Raw genomic sequence first — 12901 nt, 5'->3', positions numbered from 1 at the left:
ACGGAAAAAGTGTGATATTGACACAAATATAATTATAATAAATTATTAATGAATCAATTAATATTCCTTCTGTTTCAAAATAAGTGTTTTATTTAAAAAAAATTATTTGTCCTAAAATATTTAATGGGATAAAAATGATTTTACGGGGAAAATAACTAACTATACTTTATTTTTTCTTGGAAATTATATAAAATGTTCTATTACAATATAATTCTGTAATTTGTACCAAAAAAAATTGTATAGTTGTGGTGAGTCAAAAGTAATAAACTTTTATTGGTTAAAAATGATTTTATGGGGAAAATAATTAACTATACTTTGTTTTTTCTTGGAAATTATATAAAATGTTCTTTTATAATATAATTGGTTAATTTGTAAAAATAACTAAAGTTTGATAGTTGTAATGATTAAAAAATAATAAAATTAAAAAAAATTGTTTTCTTCAATTGTAAGACCCTAAGACACAAAGGCCAGATTTTCATTTATACTAAATGGTAAAGTAACTCATATTTTATATTTCATCCGCTTTATCTTGAAAAGTAATCACATCTCTTTGTTTTCTGTAACATATAAATAACTTTTGCGTTTGTTCTACGTGTGGATATCTATTTAACCAATTTTTAGTGACGCATCAAATGTGTGAAAATTATGTTTTCCTTTTGATTTTCATGAGTTAGTTTACTTAACCTAAAAACAAATTTTGTGTCGGTTTGTTCATATTTATTTAACCTAATTTCAAATGACACGTTAAAGATATGAAAAATATGTTTTTTCTTCCTTTTATCCGTTCTTTTATTCAAATCCTAAAAAAAGTGTATAACTATTACATTAATAAATTTCTAAATCTGATTTCATATTTTCATCTCAGATCAAATACCCTAATTAAAAACTCAATCTTTAATTCTCATCTACTTAAAGAAATAATTTTAGGGTCCTAATTTTTTTAGTGGACGAATAAACATTAACGCAAATTGCATGTGTCATTTTTTTCCTGAATTTGCATTAGCTTTACACGATGGTTTGTTTATTTTTCTTGTTTTCTGTAACAAGGAAACAAATTTAGTATGATTTATGTATGTTTGTATCTATTTTAACAATTTCCATCGACGTAATGATTTTTGTCTGATTTTTAAGTATTCATACGCATTAAATTCATATTGTTTCCCAATTTCATTTCTTCATCACCAATTTTCAATGATGCATCATAGATATGAAAATTACGTTTTTCATTTGATTTTCATTCGTCCTCTTACTTTCTTTTTTTTTTTGAATTAATTTTTTGACATTTTAAAGTTTAATTGAACATGGGTATCCTAAAAACTTAATTCATTTAAAATTTAAATCTAATATAACATAATTTAATAAAAATACATGACATTAAATAATTGAATGATAGATACATAACAAACTAAACTCTATTATCCCAAAGTGTTCATCATTATTTAAATTAATTACTAATTGATATTTTAAAGTTTAGTTGAATATCACTATCCTAAAAACCTAACTTATTTAAAATTTAAATTTAATTTTACATAATTTAATAAAAAAACATGACTTTAAATAATTGAATGATAAGCACATAACAAACTAAACTCTATGATTTAAATAAATTCATCATTATTTAATTTTTACATTTTTTTCATATTCATAAAAAGACACCATTTTTTTTATCATAAAAATATTAAAAATTATTGATTTTAAAACAATTTTTAAAAAATAAAATAATTAAAATCATTTTTGTTTTTTCAAAATGCTATTTTTTTCCTTTTATTTTTTAATGCTATTTTTTTCCCTCAAAGGTATATACCATAATATTTTGAGGTTGATTCATATTATCCTCTAAATTAAAATTTTAGAAGCAAGAAGTATGAATCACATATTTCATTCTAACCACAATTTTCTCTCTCCGACCGATAAGAAACCAACGAGACCAAACCTATGTGGTTTCTTAGGATCCACTCGCTTAACTCATGTCTTTGCCTTTTCCACTTCACCAAAACTTGTGACCCATTTAACCCAAAAATAAGACCCTTTTTTTCTGTGTATTCTTCTCCTTTTCTTGTTTTCTTCCAATTTCCCAACCCCAACTTCACACTTCTTCCTCCAATGCTTGTAACTTGTTCTTGGGTCTCTTTATAAAGCCTTAACTATCTTCATTTTCCATCTGGGTATTGTGAGTTGTGGTTTTGAATAGGATTTTATAGACTGACTGAATGATGTCTGTTACTAGCAAAAGTGTTGATTTTGTTGGGAAGAACTTGGTTTCTTGTGGCTGTTCTTCCAATGCTTTGTTTCATGGGTATAATAAGGTGAAGAATTTTCATGCAAAGGTGAATTCTAAAGGGTGTGGAAATAGAGCTCGCAAATTGGTTTGTTCTAAGAAGAAGAATACTCCTCAATATCGTGTTTCTTCTATGGATACTGCAGAGTCTACTTTGAATGGTATAACATGTTTTTTTTTATATATTAATAAATAGATTTGTGTTCATGTTTCTAGTTTGAATGAATTACTATTTCGTATAGCACTCACACTTCAGATTGAAAGCATAGTCGGTGTTGGTTATAACCAACACCGAAGTCTGTGTCAGTGCTTCATAGCGAATGAATGAGCATGTTTTGGTATTGATATTAGCAGTGGACGTTTGGAATTATAAGGTTTTGTTTGGTTTTTTGCATAGGTGGAACTCAAGCAATTAAAGACCTTGCTAAAGGATTGAATTTGAAGACTTATTCAGAAACCCCTATTTCTCCTAGTAGGTTGTTTGAAGTAGTTTCTGATGATCTTCAAACACTCAATAAAAACCTTTTGACTGTAAGTAGTTCGGTGATTCGTGGTTGTTAACTGACTGTTTTTGAATTCCTTGTTTCAATTCCGTTTGATAAAATATTGATCCGAAAGTCTCGTGATACAAGCTTAGAAAGTACAATGCTTTAGGATTAAATATGATTATGCTTTTATGCCATAAAAAAATGATTATGCTTTAGTTGCTTATTTCTACCTTCCATTTCTCGTTCTCAATCACATATAGTGGGAAATAACGGTTTGTTCAAATTTTGCTACACTAATAAGTAATAACAACTATTTGACAGCACTTTGTACTAAATAGTGTATCGCAGTGCAAAAGTGATTTCTTCCGATTCCACTATTCTATAGCGCTAGAGTTATTGATAGTGGCCGGAGCGGGGACCCTCTGCTATTTGATGCTTAGCGGCCGCTATTTGATGTTTAGTGGGTAGCGGGAGCAGGGTGCTTCCGGGTCCGAGTGGGTTTGAACTGTTTTGAATATGAAAACCCAGATTTACCCTTAAAATAAATAAATCTGATTTGATTTTACATCTGTTTCTCATTACCTCTGATTTTATAAAGTAATACTAGTCATTTAATAACTCTATTCTTCTTCTTTGTTTGGTTTTACATTAAATATATGTTTTATAGATTATTCATATAACTAGTCTAAAAAATAGTCAAATAGTGGTTATTCCGCTATCCACTATCCTATTTTTGGGGTCGGCCGCTCCACTCCGCTATCTGGGATTGATAACTCTGTATGACGTTGTAGTTGCGCTATAGTTGCTATTTGACAACACTGGTCATTCTTATTGTGTGTTGCCTATATGCGCTATACTTTCCTTTTAGCTTCTTTTGCATTGCAAATATGAACGATTGAATGTTTGTTGCCTAGATGTTAGTGTATCTGATGATGATGCTCTTGATAGATTGTAGGCGCGGAAAATCCAGTTTTAGTATCTGCAGCTGAGCAGATCTTTAGTGCTGGTGGGAAGAGGATGAGACCAGCTCTCGTGTTCTTGGTGTCAAGGGCAACAGCAGAGCTACTTGCCTTGGAGTAAGTAAAAAATTCTCTCGCTGCCTCTCTTTCTCTCTCGCACGTGCGCACACTTACATTGAAGTAATTTGCTTGTCCTGAAAGCTTCTTGTTATAATGAATGATTCCAGGGATCTTACTATAAAGCATCGACGTTTAGCCGAGATAATTGAAATGATTCATACTGCAAGTTTAATACATGATGATGTGTTAGACGAGAGTGACCTAAGAAGAGGTACGCTCACAATCCTTATTTAGAAATATCTGTTTAGTATTCTAGACATTACTTTATTTTTCTGCTTTTCATCTTGTTTGGCAATGTGCATTCCCTAAAGAAACTTTCTCTTACAGTACGGTTGTTTCGATTTTAATCTCAGACAACCATGTTATAATCTATTTGAGCAAGAACTCCCTTTGTGCCTCACACTTATATACTTAAGCATCTATGATTTGTTCTTGCATCATGTAGCATCTGATTTCCTAGTTTCTTTCTTTTCAAACTACTCTGCTGGTGTCTGTTTACATCTGTTCAAACTCGGTGCGGTTACTAACTTGCTATGGATTAATAGGTAAAGACACTGTACATCAAATGTTTGGAACAAGGGTGGCAGTGCTAGCCGGAGACTTCATGTTTGCTCAGGCATCTTGGTATCTCGCCAACCTTGAAAACATCGAAGTCATTAAACTTATCAGCCAGGTGAGTTCCATCATTCCACCTTTTAAAATCGAGTAAATTGTCATTTTGTCTCTTAATCGTGTGAGGCGATGTCACTTAGTCAGTTACTTAGAAAAGGGTATGAAATGATATATAATAATATAATTCAATTTTCCAAAGTTTATTTTTGTTTTTGTGTGGCAGGTTATTAAAGACTTTGCTAGTGGAGAAATAAAACAGGCTTCTAGCTTGTTTGATTGCGATGTTCAACTCGAGGAGTATCTAACCAAAAGTTTTTTAAAGACAGCCTCGTTGATTGCTGCTAGTACAAAAGGAGCTGCGGTTTTCAGTGGTTCAGACACCAGCATCGCTGAGAAAATGTACGAATACGGAAAGAATCTCGGTCTGTCCTTCCAAGTTGTCGATGACATATTGGATTTCACACAATCAGCGGAGCAGCTTGGAAAGCCTGCCGGCAGTGACCTTGCCAAAGGTAATTTGACCGCACCCGTAATTTTCGCATTGGAGAAAGAACCTAATTTGAGGGATATCATCGAGTCTGAATTTAGTGAGGTTGGTTCGCTTGACAAGGCGATTGAGTTGGTTAAGAGTTGTGGCGGAATCGAAAGAGCACAAGAGTTGGCGAAAGAGAAAGCCGATCTTGCTATTCAAAGTCTTCAATGTCTACCTCAAAGTGTGTATCGGTTAGCTCTCGAGGATATGGTGACATATAATCTTCAAAGGATTGCGTAAGCTTGTTCATGATGAAGAAACATTAAGAAAATCAAGAATAATTCATTATTCTTTTGTCTTAATATATGGGAGAGAACCTTGAGTTTGAAGTTATGTCATTCCAAGAATTTTTCCAGAAAATGCATCAAACAACTTCCCCTTGTGCTACTTTTGGGGTACTAATATAGATATTGAAGGATCAAGTTGATCCAACATAATATAATCCATTATTGTATTTATGATTTTATACATGTATCAGTATATTCTTTCCCCCATTTTTATTTTCTTGGATCTGGTTGTAAGGGAATAAAAAATGAAAAAAAAATAAAACAATGATAATATTACTTTTCTAGTTTCATTTTGTTCTGTTTCTTTTCTTGTACTTGTTCATCCTATCTTACTAACTTAAATGTTCCTTTTAACTTAGTGGTTAAGGTATATATAGAAGTTTATTTGGCCTGGATTATTGGACCTATGAGATGATTATTCTACTCTTCATAGAAGCGTGAAACCATTATTCTCTCTATTTTATTAGGAGAATGTAGCTTTTCCCTTTGACAGAGTTTCTATACCGTTAATGTCATAGGACACGTCAATCCTCACGTTTCGTGGGTAGGTATCAAGTGATTTTATCCAAGTCCATCATAGGGCGAGCAAGGCAGTCAATGGACGGACGTTACACACGATTGACACATATCACGATGGATGGGCGATTATGAGCCTTACGTTTGGCTATATGTGTTATTTGTTCGCCCTTTGTGAATTCCAAGTTGCCTCCTGTGAATCCTTTACAATTATAACATTACACAGTCCTTCAAACACGAGGGCTTGTAAAGGACAAAGAGATTTAAATTGACCACCTCATTCCTCTGAATTTGGACGAACCCCTCAACATAGCTTAGGGCGAGTCCCTCAAACATAACTAGGAGTAAGTCTCCATGTGTCAATCGAGGTGAACCATTAAACCTCAATTGAGGTTAGTATATGTGCAACATTAAAAGTGGTTAATGATGAATTTGTTCGGGGATGCTAAAATATACCTTAAGCCATCACATGTGTCAAAGATGTGGAAAATAATCTTTTGCAGTTGTTAGTGTGCCTAGTGAGAGGTCGTTGATTACTCCTAGGGCTAGCCTGTGAATTCCTATAAAAGAGTCCTTCAAGCGCATATCGTATTTTTTTTCAAACTCAAGCTCTAAAACCCCATTTACAAGTGCAGGTATGTTACTATCTCTTCCATTTTCTTTTTCAATGGTGATTATTAGGAATTTGAACGAGAAGAAAGGTAGGGTAATAGAGCCCACCAACATTAAAGAATGGTGTGAAATGTAAATGCGTTGCAAAAAAATGTGCGAACAAGCTAATGACATTATAGACTCTTAAATTTAGATGTTTTGGGAGTCTTAAGAACACAAATAGTTATGATATTGGCTTCCTTTCTTCTTGTTCTTTACCAAGAACTTACGACGACTGTTAAAGATTTCATGCCCTTGTGTACCAATGACTTTCTTTATATGTTTTTTTTATTGAATCCGTTTGGTTGGAAGTAGATGGAAGGGAGGGGAGGGGAGGGGAGGGAATATTTATAAACAAATGTGTTTGGTTCATTTTTTATGAGGGGAGGGGAGGGGAGGGGAGGGGAGCAAATTCCCTCCTAAACTCACTTTTTGCTCCCCTCCAAATTGGGGGGATTTGGAAGGGAGGGAAGATTCATTAATCAAAATTTTATTATTTTTCCTATTTTATCCTTAATTATTTTTTTAATTTCAAGATTGCCCTTATTGAATCATTAAAGACTAGATTTTTCTGTGTTATTTCACGTTTCATTTTTTTCTACTGTGCGGTTGCTATTTGTTACTTGTTGCTCTCAGGTGAATTTTTTCCTTTTTATTTTGTTGAATTTTCTTTTTTGATACTATGTTGTTTTTTAATAATAACAACATCCTTATATCAGTTTTTATTTATAATATACAATAGTAATAAGATTTTTTTGTTATACTATTAATAATAATAACAATATGCAAATATATTATATTTATGTTATAAATAAAGATTTTAAGTTTAATATTATTTGTCCAATTTTTTTAACATTCTAACATTATTTTGTGTATTTTAAATTATAGAAATTATTTTATTGGGTTAGATGAATCATCAAGATTAGATAATGTTTGATTTGCGTTGAAGATCTATAATTCAACTAATGTGGTTGTTGTTTATTGTTATAGTATAATTTATAAACGAACAAGTTTTTATTTGAGGAAATTTACTCAATAGTATTGTTATTTAGAATTATTTTTACGAAGTACAAATAACAATATTTATAAGGATAAAAAGGTAATTTAATTTTAAAATCCCTCCCCTCCCCTTGTGAACCAAACATACATGTTGTTAAAAACCCCTCCCTCCCCTTCTTTGAACCAAACGTATATTTAGTTAAATTCCCTCCCCTCCCTTCCCCTCCATTCCCCTCCCCTCTATTAAATTCCCTCCCCACCCCTCCGTTGAACCAAACAGACCCAAAATAAAAAATCCATTATTTTATTTTGTTTCTTTTCACTCTGCATTTTCTTTTCAAAATATCCAAAGGGAGACTAAATTTTACTCAACTATTTACCCATATATGGTGTAGTGCTCCTTAATTTCATCGTCTAGAATTCTGAAAACAATTTCTTTCTTACACATTCCCTTTCAGTCCTCAAGAGCTATGACGTTTATGAATAACATTAGAAGCGCTACGAAAGAAGCGTTGGATCGCACTGCGATAATCGCAAAGTTCTTATGTTGCCTTCACTTCACCGCCAACTACCTCTGCTCCCCAACTCACGTATTCATTCCATTCGCATTCATCTTCTTCTTTGTGATTTCTTGCATTCACTATTAACTCAATTGCTTGAATCCTCTGTTTGCAGGCGTATGGACCTAGCATGCTCCCTACCCTAAATATCGCCGGCGAGGTTGTTCTCGTCGAACACCTGTCTCCGCGGATTGGGAAAGTTGGTCACGGTGACTTGGTTCTTGTGACGTCGCCGTTGAACCCTAATCGGAACTTGACAAAGCGTGTTGTTGCTATGGAAGGGGATACTGTTACTTTCTTTGATGCTTCGGGTTCTGATTCCTCAAGAACTGCTGTGGTGTGTGCTTAATGGTTTGTTCTTTGTTTTATCTTTTGTTTGTTTTAGTTTTGAGTTTTTTAGTTTATTTGAAGTACATTATTGTGAAAAATGTGGCTGGTTGATTGCTGTCAACAATTGTTTCCATCTGAAGTCTGCCCCACTACTTAGGGACTTTAGTATTGTTCGCTTAGGCTATGTTTTGGATATTTCAAAACGAGTAGAATGGAGCAGAATGAGATTGAATGAAACGGAGCGGAATAGGATGAATATCACATTCCGTTGTTTGAATATTTTACAACGGAATGTAACAAAAATATTATTCCGCCCAAATCCGATGGAACAAAAATGAGGCAAAATAATGGAATTGGATGAAATGCATTCCATCATGTTCCACTCCATTTCATTCTCTTTTTACCAATCTAAACGATGGAACATAACTTTATTCCATTCCACTCCGCTCTATTCTATCTCATTCCATTAATCCAAACATATGTTTGGATTGATCAAATGTGGCGGAATGGAATGATATGAAACGAGGTTCCATTGTTTGGATCAATTAAAAATCGGAGCGGAGCGGAATTGAGTGATATGAATTATATTCCATTCCATCACTTACCATCATATTTCTTCCCATCCGATTTAGATGGAACCGAGAATTTGCCTAGCTCCGTCCTAAAATACCCAAACAATGGAATTGAATCTTCATTCCTCTCCACTCCACGCTCCATTCCACTTACCTCCATTACGCTCCGTTCATTTCTTGAATCCAAACGAAGCCAGGGTCTTTTGTATGCCCTATCAGTTTTGTCCTTATTTTGAAGAGGACTCAGTAAGTTTAAAAACAATCCTTAGCCTCGATTCCCCAATGTGACACTCTTCTAGTGTCCTGGATCAGTAGTCCCCGATAAAGGTTAAGGGGCTAAAGGATCTAGTAGCCCTTGCACGTTACTTGAACCCTATTTCCAATGTCAATGTTTCAACTCAAGTATGCAACCTTGCTTTTCCGAGGTGCTGTCTGTTTTGGGTCTTATGTGAATGTGAGTAGCTAAAATCCACACCATTATGTTGAGGAGAGTGATGTTTATAAACTATTATTTGCCTAGGTTCTTAAGCAATATGAAACTTTTTGGTGTACCAAAACAATTTTTAAATATCGGTTGTGGTAATGGCTGTGGTCACAAGCAATTCATGATACAGTGGTGGTTCACGATCAAATGTGGATGACACAGCCTTAATTGTAGTTGTGGAGAAGAATGCAAATATATTATCCTCAAAAGTTTCACATGAATGTTTTGTCATGCTAGATTATAGTGAGTGGAAGAAGGCTTAAGAACTGTTGGCAGTGAGATTGCTAGCCATTGATTAACATGTGCTCAATAAGGGGATTATTACTCGTGTGGTATGTCCAATTTAGATGAGTTTTTAGGTTGTCCATTCAACTGAGTTAGATGTCTAGGTGATAATTTTAGTGAATGTATTTAATTAAGAGAAGGGTTGGATGCAATTTCCTACTTCTTCCATATATATGGAATAGAAAGTACAGTTTCATTACAAGGTTTCTTCAAATTAGGTAATTCATAAGGTTCCATATAGCAGATATGCTGACTATTTTCAATGAGCCCTGACAAAATGCATTAATCTGATTTGCTCACTTTGTCGTTGTCATTATTTTACCGTAACAATTATGATAAAAATTCAGTTATTTGATTATGGTGTCTAGTTATGTCACATGAAATATCCCTATGCTCTTGGCTGAGGCAATTGGTCATATTTTTAGATTGCAATACTGGTTTACTCAAGCTTACATATACCCTTGATTCCATGTATCAGAGCATCTTTCTGATCCAATTCTCCTTGTTGAGCCTTAAAACTCTATAATCAATAACTTATAAAAAGACTATCTTATTTCTTTTCTATCTACTGGGAATACATGTCTTGCAGATTGAATTTACTTTTTGTGTTATAAATTATGATAATAATATTATTTAATTTATGTTTAGAAGTTTGATTTATTGCTTAATTTATCAACATTTTTTTTCTGTAGGTGCCAAAGGGGCATGTTTGGATTCAAGGAGATAACATCTATGCTTCCCGTGATTCTCGTCACTTTGGTCCTGTTCCATATGGCCTTATAAAAGGAAAAGTGTTTTTGCGGGTAACTGTCATGTCTCATACTATAGGTTCTCTTCAATTGTTTTTATAGTTCCATTTTGGTTAAATAGGTTTCTCTACATTATTTTGATTCTTAGATGTTTATAATGATATTTATTTATAGCTTACTTTCATGTGGTTCAATATTATTTTTCCTAAATAATTTTGAGGGAGCTACGGTTCTTATGATACTGTTCTATTATCACATGACTGCTTCTATGTTCTTTCTGGACTTGTACCTGTACTTGGAAACATCTACTGACTCTATGTTTATAAATTGTAAATTTAATGGATAAAAAAAATTCTAGATGTTCATTGCTGATCTAGATGTGGTATACTGAAAAAACTTTATCGATTATTGTAGTGAGGACATCATTTGCCAGTTGGAACTAGGTCCTTGTGATTAATTACTTTCATGCTATTATGCTTGCTAATATAATTTTTCATTTTTTCTTGATCCCAAAAAACTACATATTTGTTACATACTTCTCTTTCAAGTGCCAAATTGTTCTGTTTAATTGAATCTAGTGTAAAGATATGTTAAATTTTTTGTACTATCAGGTTTGGCCACCCAGTAGCTTTGGACTGCTAGATAATTGAAATATTTTAAACAAGGTACATACTTCTGTACTTGCTATTACTGCGTTTGATACGTCTGTCTTTTCCCTTTATTTAGAGCACCTTTTCCAGTATCGGAAATGGCCATTATAAACTACAGTATAGAAAATGAAAATGTTCATATTATTTTCTGCTTAAGTTTTAGAGTTACAGTTATTAGGTTTTATGCTTATGAATGTGGGTGTTGAAAAGTTTGAACACTCTGACCCCAGAAATTGAGGAAGCAAAAAGACAATAGCATTATTATTATTTGTTATAGTTTTTTTGTCATCAGAAATCAGTAAACAAAGAAATTGTTGGTTTATAATAACAAGAGGAATAGAGTTTGTGAATTGTGACCTGCCGCTAGTTTTTGATTCCAGTGGTAATGTGGCCTTACGGTATGAAGACTTAGAAGGTAGAAACCTAACCTCATAGGCTGTTGCTATATCCCTTAATTAAGTGATTGTGTATTAAATAAGTAAGGAAAAGGTAATGAATAATCAATTAGGTCTGGGGGCGATTGTTTGCTTTTCAATTTCCCCTTTATCTGTATCCGAAGCATGAAGTTTGAATATTGAATCATGATTGGTTGTATAGTGCGATAATCTATTAATAATCTAGCCACATTTTGGATTGTAACAGATCTTGCCTTGCATAGAAACTGTGTCTCTTACGTTTTAGGTTAACAGATATTCAGCTACATAAAAAAATTTAAGGACTTCTTGGATAATTTTTTTTTAAAAATATTTTCATCTTTAATTGCAAAAATGTCAGCTTCTATGTATTTAATTTCTTGTTTTCAAAGATTTGTTTGTGAAATTGTGATGAAAAAGAAAAATAGTTTTCACTGTTTCTTTTAGGAATAATGTTTCAAACCAAACGAGTCCTTAGGCTATTGAGCTTATGCTTTCCTGTCTAGAAATTTCAACATAGCTTACTATAACTGAAACAATTTTTTGTCCAAGTGCCAATTATTATAAGTGAAGAAGGCATGAGTGCACATATGGAATGACTCCCTTGTATAAATGGGATTCTAAGAGTTTCTCATGCTTGTATATGTTATGGATTAATAGGTAACAGCTTAACATCTTTTTCATTTGCCAATTTATTGAACAGTGCTCCTTTAACTCCATCTAGTTATACTTGGATGAAGCTACGGCGATTTTCATGAATGTGGCTGTTTGCAAGGGGAACACATGAAGGAGCATGCTCTCTTTCGTGGCAACAAAAGATGCATATTTTGAGGTTTGTTTAAGGTTTGAGCACTGTGCTGTGTGGTATTACTCTTCAAACTTTGTAAAAGAATAGAGTGCACACTGCATAATTGGTTAGGAACCATCAGGCATTTTACCCAAGATATAATTTTTGACAATTTATATGCAGGGTAGGCTTTCTTTGTTTTTGATTGTCATATTGTACCCTGAAAATTGTAGACATATAGATTCAAAGAAGTACGTTATCTACCTAGTCTCATTTGTCAGGTTGATTGGTATTTTGATGTTTGAAATCATTTTGTTGCCAGCAAAAATATACACTTAGGCTACGAGGATTGTCAAGGGCCTAGTTGTGACGTAAATACTTTAAGAATGATTATATGTATCTTGTCATGCTCCCAAGTTTAGAATGATTATATGTATCTGACATGCTTCCAAGTTTAAAAACACTGCAATCAATGTGCTTATGTTCTGTTGGAAAATATTTGTATTTTTAGAGGATTGACTAATGAGTGTGGAGACTATAGGATGGGAAAGGGTGTGGGGCAGGACCAAGTACTTACAAAGGTTTCCTCTCAAATCCAATATGTCATTGATGGGAAAGGGTTTGGTGAC

At 33.2% G+C, this 12901-nt stretch overlaps 2 protein-coding genes across 3 annotated transcripts; both read left to right on the top strand.

Moving 5' to 3' along the window:
• Nucleotides 1-1893: 1893 nt before the first annotated feature.
• On the top strand, nt 1894-5573 carry LOC131639078 (solanesyl diphosphate synthase 1, chloroplastic-like). The gene is made up of 6 exons (XM_058909584.1): nt 1894-2439; nt 2676-2809; nt 3715-3842; nt 3953-4056; nt 4391-4518; nt 4681-5573. The coding sequence occupies exons 1-6, from the start codon at nt 2211-2213 to the stop codon at nt 5227-5229; spliced, it is 1272 nt and encodes a 423-aa protein (XP_058765567.1). The 5' UTR covers nt 1894-2210; the 3' UTR covers nt 5230-5573.
• A 2227-nt stretch (nt 5574-7800) lies between these two features.
• LOC131639079 (mitochondrial ATP-independent inner membrane protease subunit 1a-like) lies at nt 7801-12552 on the top strand. 2 transcript variants are annotated; one of them, XM_058909586.1, is made up of 5 exons: nt 7801-8032; nt 8118-8339; nt 10366-10476; nt 11034-11087; nt 12210-12552. In XM_058909586.1, exons 1-4 carry the CDS (start codon nt 7913-7915, stop codon nt 11070-11072), a joined length of 492 nt encoding a protein of 163 aa, XP_058765569.1. In that variant the 5' UTR covers nt 7801-7912; the 3' UTR covers nt 11073-11087; nt 12210-12552. The 2 variants fall into 2 exon arrangements, with proteins under 2 accessions (XP_058765569.1, XP_058765568.1); XM_058909585.1 differs by having other exon boundaries at nt 7802-8032; nt 12189-12552.
• Nucleotides 12553-12901: the final 349 nt, after the last annotated feature.

Source organism: Vicia villosa, unplaced genomic scaffold (genome assembly GCF_029867415.1).
Source record: "Vicia villosa cultivar HV-30 ecotype Madison, WI unplaced genomic scaffold, Vvil1.0 ctg.002525F_1_1, whole genome shotgun sequence".
NCBI classification, from domain to species: domain Eukaryota; kingdom Viridiplantae; phylum Streptophyta; class Magnoliopsida; order Fabales; family Fabaceae; genus Vicia; species Vicia villosa.
This window is presented reverse-complemented; position numbering and strand designations above follow the sequence as displayed.

What these genes read in the sequence shown, in the direction of transcription:
- LOC131639078 (XM_058909584.1), top strand. Translation starts at nt 2,211, where the DNA reads ATGATGTCTGTTACTAGCAAAAGTGTTGATTTTGTTGGGAAGAACTTG. An exon ending in TCAATAAAAACCTTTTGACT is followed by an intron (nt 2,810 to 3,714) that starts GTAAGTAGTTCG and finishes TGCTCTTGATAG; the next exon opens with ATTGTAGGCGCGGAAAATCC. An exon ending in GCAGAGCTACTTGCCTTGGA is followed by an intron (nt 3,843 to 3,952) that starts GTAAGTAAAAAA and finishes GAATGATTCCAG; the next exon opens with GGATCTTACTATAAAGCATC.
- LOC131639079 (XM_058909586.1), top strand. Translation starts at nt 7,913, where the DNA reads ATGACGTTTATGAATAACATTAGAAGCGCTACGAAAGAAGCGTTGGAT. An exon ending in ATTCCTCAAGAACTGCTGTG is followed by an intron (nt 8,340 to 10,365) that starts GTGTGTGCTTAA and finishes TTTTTTCTGTAG; the next exon opens with GTGCCAAAGGGGCATGTTTG. An exon ending in AAGGAAAAGTGTTTTTGCGG is followed by an intron (nt 10,477 to 11,033) that starts GTAACTGTCATG and finishes TTGTACTATCAG; the next exon opens with GTTTGGCCACCCAGTAGCTT.